At 42.1% G+C, this 8,762-nt stretch overlaps 1 protein-coding gene across 2 annotated transcripts; it reads left to right on the top strand.

Moving 5' to 3' along the window:
• Positions 1 to 1,649: 1,649 nt before the first annotated feature.
• On the top strand, positions 1,650 to 8,591 carry oxnad1 (oxidoreductase NAD-binding domain containing 1). 2 transcript variants are annotated; one of them, XM_026300630.1, is made up of 8 exons: positions 1,650 to 1,790; positions 2,126 to 2,238; positions 2,770 to 2,836; positions 2,945 to 3,048; positions 4,785 to 4,926; positions 6,145 to 6,390; positions 6,551 to 6,659; positions 6,865 to 8,591. In XM_026300630.1, the coding sequence occupies exons 2-8, from the start codon at positions 2,132 to 2,134 to the stop codon at positions 7,020 to 7,022; spliced, it is 933 nt and encodes a 310-aa protein (XP_026156415.1). In that variant the 5' UTR covers positions 1,650 to 1,790; positions 2,126 to 2,131; the 3' UTR covers positions 7,023 to 8,591. The 2 variants fall into 2 exon arrangements, with proteins under 2 accessions (XP_026156415.1, XP_026156416.1); XM_026300631.1 differs by having other exon boundaries at positions 2,130 to 2,238.
• Positions 8,592 to 8,762: the final 171 nt, after the last annotated feature.

An 8,762-nucleotide genomic window follows, 5' to 3' on the forward strand; every position in this document is an offset into this window, starting at 1 on the left:
GAGCATGCAGCAGAATTACAGACAGAAAAGTTCTCCCATTACCACAAAACAACACACTCTGTCACCTGACCACCAGATGGAGCCAAATGTCATTCCTGATTGTCCGGTTTTTTATTTCAGTGTATGATTATGGGCTCACAGGTTTGTGCACCCTCCACCTGGTCAGTAGTTTGTCTTTTTCTGTTTTCAAAGCGTAAATATTCACTCTGCAATAACCCCTGCAGAGAAGACCTTCCCCCTGGCTTGTGCTCCCTCCATCCCACTTTTTTGCTCTGTTTTCGATCATGATGCCAACTGAGAAGTGTACTCTAGCCTTGCTGTGGTTTAGGGTCTTATTAATAGTAATAAGCATCCAACACACCAAGGCGATCTTTACATCTTCCATCAGCCAGGTGTTAGGCAGAAACATACACCGGTCAATCTTTGGTACAGTTCCCAGCTCAGTTTGGATTTCTGCTTCAGGTCCTTAATGTGTTTGAGATTTTTAAAGAAAGATGAGTCTCAGAAATGCTGTGATGGTACTCCAGGACCTCCCTGTACATTATCACAGAGAAAGCCTTCTGGATGATTTTGGTCTTTAATGATCTATGCTGCAACAACTCAGGAACAAATTGAGAGAACAGCTGGTTCTCTTCATAACTGGCTGTCTGGGGGGAGTTGTGAGGAGAGCCTCGATATAATGAGGAGTCTTGTTTTCTCTCTTTTCTTGTTGCTTCTTCATTTACGTTGATGAGTCACATTTTTTCACAAGGTGCAGTCGAGAAAAGACGTGTTTGGTAAAGGGTCTGAAACTGGTGCCAGAGAGTGGAACAGCACCTGCAGAACATAAAGCAGATTAATTAGCTAAAATGCAGCTGCTTTTCAAACCTAGGTGAAGTATTGTTAACTTTTGAGTCGTAACGAGTTACTATTAATAACATCCAATTTGACCCCGGTTCACTAAGCCCTCTCTACGTACAAGAATTAAAATAAAGTTAAGCTTTTTAAAAAAGGAAGATGGGAGGTTAAAAAGAAAGAAAGCAAAAGAAATAAACAAATAAAAAAGGCTCAAAAAATCTTTTTAATTATTTTATATACAATATAAACAATTTGTGAAGTAGTTCAATAGGAGTGCAAGGATTTAACTATAACTAAAGTGTAACTTTGACAGTGGTATGTGACACATTACATGAGGTATGTACAGATGTGCAAATTTGCCTACAATGTTAAAATTGCTCAATGGTTATCTCTGCCCCTCTATGACATTAGGAGTTCATTAGAGCGGCTGCCTGGGGGAAGAAACTGACTCTGTGGTTTAGACGCACACACCTACCAGAGGGGAGGAGTCTGAACAGTGTCCAGAATGTGAGGGGTCTGCAGAGATTTCCTGACCATGGACCAGTACAGGACTTGGATGGAGGGAAGATCGGCCCCGATGATCCTCTCTGGCAGCTGTAGAACCCGAAACACATCTGCTAACATCTGAATCATTATCAATCCATTGGATTTTTGAGGAATATTCCAAATAATAGAAAGTGTGAGGACTCTGGTCCATGGTCCATTATACAGGCCTGACATGTAGGAGATAATACTCCAGCAGAGGGCGCGAGTGCAAAAAAAAAAAGCAAGACAAGCGCCCTATTCTGAGGAGGAGAAGAAGAAGAGGACGATTACGTCAGCTGCAATAAAGCTTCATAGAAGAAGAATCATCAGCCCTGTCATATGGTCATAACAATACCAAGGTTATTTCGGAGATACTGGAGGACAAAACATGAACAACATTTAAGTGAATCAGAGTGACGTTTATCTGGGTAAGAAACGCAGCAGCACTTGGTTTAGTGTCGTGTCACTGGTCTGTCAAATAGCGACAAGCTAGCAGCTTTAGCTAGTGGGCTAACCATTAGCCGCATGAAGGAGGAGGTCACGTCAAAATGTGTTTACAATAGTCCCAACAGCACACCTTGCTGCTTTTCTAACAATGTGTGGCGTTTAAAGATCGGTCAGACACCAGACACAGCACGCTGGGCGGCAGCGAGCATCATTATACTGAGGTTTTCTGATGTTTAACACTGACACATATAAAAGGGACTAGTGATGCAAATGTTCACATACAGGTGTGCTCTGCTTTTCTCATGTACCGACCCAGGTAGACATGAGTGTCCCATGTTTCCTGTCCTCCGCTGCTCGAAGCGTCGGCTCGCAGTGTCCCTCCGCCGGTCCGCTCTGCTGCCGGCTCCTGTGTCCCCGCTCCGTGACGAGGCGAGTCTCACCTGGAGAGTTTCGTTGTTGTCAAACACCAGCTGTGATTAAGTTGTGCTTTTCTGGCAGCTCTTTCTTCACGCACAGTAGAGACTGACAACAAGGGAACTATATTTTGATGGTATCCAAAGTAGTGCTGGTTGGTAGTCCAGCCGGATCTACTTTCCAGGTTTTACTTATGTATGATTGTAAAGGGTTAGTTCACTCAAACGACCACAAATAGATGGTTGTTTTTTTTCATATCATGTGGATCTACATGAGCACACAGCACGTGGTGTGTTTCAGTTCTTGAAAATGCCTTCACCTCCATTTGTATCAGGGCAGAAGTGTCAGAGGAAAATATGTTAATACACAGAGCTATATGAGACTGAGGGTTAGTGTGAAAATATGTTGTTTTATGATTTGGGTGAACTGCTCTTTTAAGTTGTAAACTTCGTTTTTAGTGTTTCTTATACAAGATTTTTAAGTAATTCTGTAAGTGGAATATTTGAGATTTGAGGCAAGTGACAAAACCCCCCTCTCTTTGTTTAGAAGAAATATGTCCTCTAAAAGACAAGTGGACCATCTAGAGAGGACAGCCAGCAACTACAGACAAAATGTAAGTTGATATTTTGCATTAAGTACCACTGTTAATTTTAATGATTATATGTGCCTCTTAGTGCTGACAACCCACTACACTATTAACCTATTCCTAAACTCCAAACAGGCTGTGTATCCAGCTCAGGTTTGTGGAATCACGACTGAGTCCGAGACAGTGAAACGTCTGAGAATAGCCGCCCACCCAGACTTCAGCTTCAAAGCAGGACAGTGGTGAGTAGAAGGCTCATTAAACTTGTTTATAGAGGTGAAGAAAGAACATCAGAGTGTGTTGTGACACCTAAAGGTATCGCACTAATTAAACACAGAAAAGTGAGAAAATTACTGTGGCTTAGATTTGTTTTATTAAGCTAATTTGTGAATTCTCTCCTTAATGAAAGCAATTTTGTGTTTCTGTCAGAGAAGAATTTATTGTCCAAATAAGTCTATTTGGATTGTGTGACTGCAGGGCCAGTAGTCAGAGGAACTATCAGAAAAATTAATGAACACTCCCAAAATAATATTAGTGTTTCCTCCATTCTGTCGATGTTGCTCATTAACCATTCTGTCATTAACCTTCTGTAACTTCTCTTTGACCACTTAGGTTAACTCAGAAATGAGCAGTTGTCAAATTATGTCTGGAATACAACCTGAGATTGTTTTGTGAAACATCTCCCTGTAGTCCTTTCATGTCAGTAGTGCTCATATTCACCACAAGGTGGTGATGTTGTATTCGATTTCTCCTATTATTGTCCTTGTGTTTTCTTTTACAATTGTTAGGAAACTTAGTCGCATATCCCAGTTGTCATGAAAGACAGCTCAGGAATATGATGATGATGATGATGATGGTGAAGTTAATGACTGTGTTGTAAAGAAATGTGTTAAATAAATGAAGCAGATGCATTGTTGGTTCTCTCAGACTTGTCTCTTATTGTGGAGAAAGCCTTCTGGAGCACTTTGGTCTCTTCATGCTGATCAAACAGCTGTCTCCCTTCATCACTGGGTGTCTGGGTGGGAGTTGACTTTACTGACTAGGCCCTGTATGTTATCAGACAGACAGACAGATAGATTGATGGGTCCAGTCTGTTCAATTTTTTTATTGTTTGTAGTTTTATGTTGGTATTAACTAGATATTCTGGCAGCCATGACTTTAAATGTTGAAATGTGAGCGTTATGCCTGAGATATCCATGTTTGCAACTGATGCATAACAGTCATATCTTTTTGTAGCTTTTGAACTAATTCCTAGTGGTTTTTAAGTACTTCTTCGATAAAGGCAGAACATTTTTGTTTTCCTCAGTCTGCGTCTGTCAGTCAATGTTGCCAGTGTTAATTAGTGGACTGTGCACATGCAGAATACGTACATGAGCTCATATTGTAGGTGGGCGGTGGTGAGATGTAACACTGGCAGCCAGTTGCCCTGTGGCGACTGATAATGAATGTAAATGGATGGAAATCCTTGAGTTTCAGTGTTTCTGAGAAAAAGGACTGTTTAGTCATTGGTCTCCAGGTGGGAGAGGAGGAGGAGAAGGAGAAGGAGGAGGTGGAGGTGGGTGGAACATATGTGTGAGTTTTCGCTGCAGATCCATATTTATGATGCTCCTGGGGGTTGTGGAGCGGTTTCTCTCTCTAGTGTAACAGGAGGTCATTGTGTTGGTGGAACACTGGTCCAACTGTTTAGCAGCTGTTTCTTTTGGGTGTTTGGGGGGGGGGGTCCTTCGCTGCACTTGATGATGGACAGATGCGATCACATTAAATGGAATCCTATATGTGGGAAAAAATAAGTTACAACCATCTGGTTTGGTTTTGTTACATTTGCGTGGTGGAATGACTGCCCACCCCCTTTCACTGAGGTCAGAGGTCACCCCTCTACCTTCTTATACACTTTGATGCTCACTTCAGCAAGTTTTTACTCTTGAATCCTCTCTTGAAGCTGATGGATTAATTCACGAATTGTGTTTTGTGTGTGCAGGGTAGATTTTTTCATCCCTGGTGTGGAGAAGGTGGGTGGTTTCTCCATGTGCTCCAGCCCAGGTTTGCTGCAGAGGGAGGGAGTTGTCGAACTCGCTATAAAATACACCAAACACCCTCCGGCACACTGGGTCCACACCGCGGTGAGTGGGACAGTCACTTCAAAATGTATTCAAGCCCCTTCAGTTTTTTTTTTTTTTTTTTTTTTTTTGGCACAGCTTATTGTGTTTAAGATTTAATATTAAAATAATAAAAAGTTGATCCACAACATGATGAATTTTAAGGATCTCAATGATAACACTGTGATGAGGCATAAATCAGGGGAAAATGTAGAAAATCAGGAAGGATTTGCTGCAAAGGATAATGAACAGTATAGAAAGGTAGATTCGGTCATCCACTAGGTTGTGTAATGGTTTGAAAGATTGCAGGTGCTAGGGTGTATATGAGAGAGCTGGTGTGAAGGCGAGAGCACAAGAAAAAGGATGCAAAAGGATCAGGGTGTCAAGAAATGGGTGAGGTGTAATAGAGTTTGGGAATGAACACAGCCACATAATCACATCAGTCTACTGAAGTTGCCAGATGGAAAATGGTAGATAATATTTTCAGAGTTTGTTCATTTCCTTTATTTTTTTTTAGTTATTTTTTTTTGTTCTGCAGAAGCACTAACCTGTGCAAAAAAGCTGAATTAAAAAAGTGATACACCCGAAGTAAATGTTCAGTCCATTAAAGCAATTAATAAATCCTTTTCATAATTAGCTTCTAGTTTGTGTTACTGTTTTTTTGTTTGTTAAATATAGTGTGTGTGAGTTGTTTGAAAAGTGTTGTCTTCCCACTTGTCTTTCCTTTTCTGTACTCTGCATGTTTATTTGCAGCTTTGGTGTTTGATGTCAGGCCTCACTAAATAGCTTTGAGCTTCTGCTCCGTGTGTAAATAAGTAACAGAAAGTGCCGCGATGCGTTTGATTTTGTGCTTTGACTCGTCTCTGTGAAGCAGGACCAGTATAGCGACCATGGTAGCAAATTAAGAGTAGGAGCAATGTTAATAAATGTATGTGTGCTTACATGTGTACAAAGGCAGATGAAGACACATCTACTGTTGCTTTTGACTTCAAACGTAAATCGCTGTGCAGCTTGTGAAATTGCTTTCACCTATTCCCCGGCACAGGTTTGTTGTGTATATGTGTGCCGATCAGTGATGTTTTTTTTTTTATTGATTTGTAAGGCTTGTCTTGCAAAACGGTTTGTTTTAGCTGCGGAGCACACAGAAAAGTTAAAAGCCCGTCACCTTCCTTGTACCTTTCTGTCTTTTTTTTTCCCCATTTCTGTCCATGTTTTGAATGTGTTCTCTGTCCCTCGTGTCAGTGCACAGTGGGCTGCCGTGTGGCCATGCGTGTCGGTGGAGACTTCTTCTTTGACCCATCGCCCTCTGACCCTTCTGTGGATTTGCTGCTGGTGGCCGGTGGCGTTGGGATCAACCCCCTGTACTCCATCCTGCTCCACACGACAGATCTTCTCCATGTCAGCGGTGCCTCGAGTGGTCGGGACTTCAGCATAGGCTCTGCTCACCTGTGCTACAGCGCCAAGAACACCCAGGAGCTGCTCTTTAAGGTATGCTCCCGCACTGTGAGTGCTCAAAGATTGACCTTTTTTAGATCCAGCACACATAGTGTATGTATACATGTATGTCTGCAATATAAGGGAGGGTATGTTGCATTATATAAAGCAAAGCCATAAAAAATGCATTACTACCTACCTTCTGTGTTCCCAGAACTCCATCATCGAGGTGTGTCAGGAGTTTCCTGACAAGTTCTCCTGCGACTTCCATGTCACGCAACAGAACACAGATGTCGACCCTCACCTCGAGCCATTTGTCAACCGTAAGCAATGCCCAGACACACGCTCCTGCCAGCACACACTGGGGAAGATGGAGTGACTGCCATATTCTATGAGACTCTGTGTTGATTTATCAGTGTTGTCATGTAGAGCAGGCACTCTTAAAGCTCCACATGGGAGCCTCAGAAGGAATAGGTGCCACAACACAGAGTCTTGATTAATTGATTGACTTCCCGTGTGTCTCCCCAGGTGGGAGGATAACAGAGGAGGAATTGCAGGCTCATGTGAACCCACAGAGGACTTTGTGTTACCTATGCGGGCCCCCACCCATGATCGAAGCAGTTTCAAAAACCCTCTGGGATCTTGGCCTTCCCAAAGACAGGATTCTCTTTGAGAAGTGGTGGTAAAACCTCCTGTGGTTCCCAGAAACCTGCAGGGTTCTGCTCCTGGCCCTTTGCTCTTTTTTAATGTGGCCGGCAGGGAGCTATGTACGGGAGATGGTGAGAATGGAAAACTGAAACATTTCCCTGACGTGGACTTTAATGAGTGCTCAAATATTTAAATGTATCCTCTGGCCTGATCTGTAATAGCCAGCTGGGACCACCCACTCTTCAGCTAGTAGCTGACTCACAAACACAGTGGAGATGAGTTTTATTTCTTTTATTTCTGACCTGACTTTAAAACATGTTGCTGAATTTATTTCAACAAATCTTCCAGTTGATCCCTGTGGCCATGCTACATGATGAACACGCTGTGGGCCAATGCAACACATCCATCACATTTCCAGCATGTATCTCCTTGTCTGAGGGTTTTCTTATAAGTGACATTCTGCCTTACCCCAAAGGTTTTGCCAAAATGTTTCTATACTAATTTCCCCATTCAAGCAGGTCATTCAGCAATAGTTCAACGTTTCTTACTGAAGGAGTGAAGGACTCATGGCTGTACGATAAATAGGAGGCTCCACCAGGTTAGCTTTATGATAAGAGGGAAAACAGCCAGCCTGACTCTCTCATTTGTTTGATCCGTATGAAGCCAAAGCATAAAAGCGACTCCTCGTGGTTTTATGGGCAGTTGTATGCTGAAGAGTTTCCATCATCCCACTGTGCCCACACAAAATGTAGTCCAGCCCATACTCCCATTACACTTTTTCTGGATTTGTAGAGAGGATATGCATGAAGTGTCCCACAGCAAGGCTAGCCATCTCCTCTTCAGTCAAGTCTTTGCACTTGGCTAAGTTAGCCAGTTTTTTGCTGCACCTCAGTATTTATCCTACAGACATGAGTGGTATTGACCTTCTCATCTAACTCTTACTAAGAAAGCAAATAAGCATATTTCCCAAAATACACTGCTCAGTCTTGTGATTTTATACTGAACATGTTTGAGTGATTCATTTTCTTCTCAAAATACCTCTGCTAATGTGGTAATGTTTTTAGAAGTGTTATACCATGTGTATATATACTTCCTGTAGTACCTCAGAGCTATTTATTTGCAGACATGAAGAGTATAGAGTTGTTTGAGTTTACACTAGTGTGATTGTTTCTACGTTGTTGCTCACAGGCAAACTTTATGACCAGTCAGTCTATTTTTAGAGCCAAACCTAACAATCTTCCACACATTAGCCCATGTCCCTGTCTGTTTCACTCCCTCGCACACTATAACATGCATACACAGTGGCAATCTCACATACATTCTTTTCGTCAATCACACACATCCACATACCCATAAACGGTTTCTCATCCCAGGGTGGAGTGAGTATCCCATGGTGCACTGTAATGGAACCACCAGGTGGTCTCTGATTGGCTTGGATCACTGAGCTTCCCTCAGAGATGGTTGCGAGCTTCATGTTGTCGACTCCGCAGGGGTTGAGGCATCAAGACTAATTTTCACGTTGTTTCTGTATTTCCTTCTCTTATGAGGAGTACTGTTTTATGCCAGTAACATTAGATTGAAAGAAAATAAAAGAAATTGAGTCAGTCTGTTTTTAAACACTTTATTGACCCTGTCTTTATATAAAGCGGTACATGTCACATTATACGCACAACACAGGCGGTTCAGGAAATACATCATTAATAGTTACCTTGTAATTTACACAATATCTGAAGAGGAAAAAAAAGGGTCAGTTCACCCAAATTACACAGACGACTCAT

Source organism: Mastacembelus armatus, chromosome 11 (assembly GCF_900324485.2).
Source record: "Mastacembelus armatus chromosome 11, fMasArm1.2, whole genome shotgun sequence".
NCBI classification, from domain to species: Eukaryota; Metazoa; Chordata; class Actinopteri; order Synbranchiformes; family Mastacembelidae; genus Mastacembelus; species Mastacembelus armatus.

Coding starts and splice junctions, on each gene's coding strand:
- oxnad1 (XM_026300630.1), top strand. CDS start 2,132: ATGAGTGTCCCATGTTTCCTGTCCTCCGCTGCTCGAAGCGTCGGCTCG. Junction 4,927..6,144: donor CACACTGGGTCCACACCGCG/GTGAGTGGGACA, acceptor CCCTCGTGTCAG/TGCACAGTGGGCTGCCGTGT. Junction 6,660..6,864: donor CCTCGAGCCATTTGTCAACC/GTAAGCAATGCC, acceptor GTGTCTCCCCAG/GTGGGAGGATAACAGAGGAG.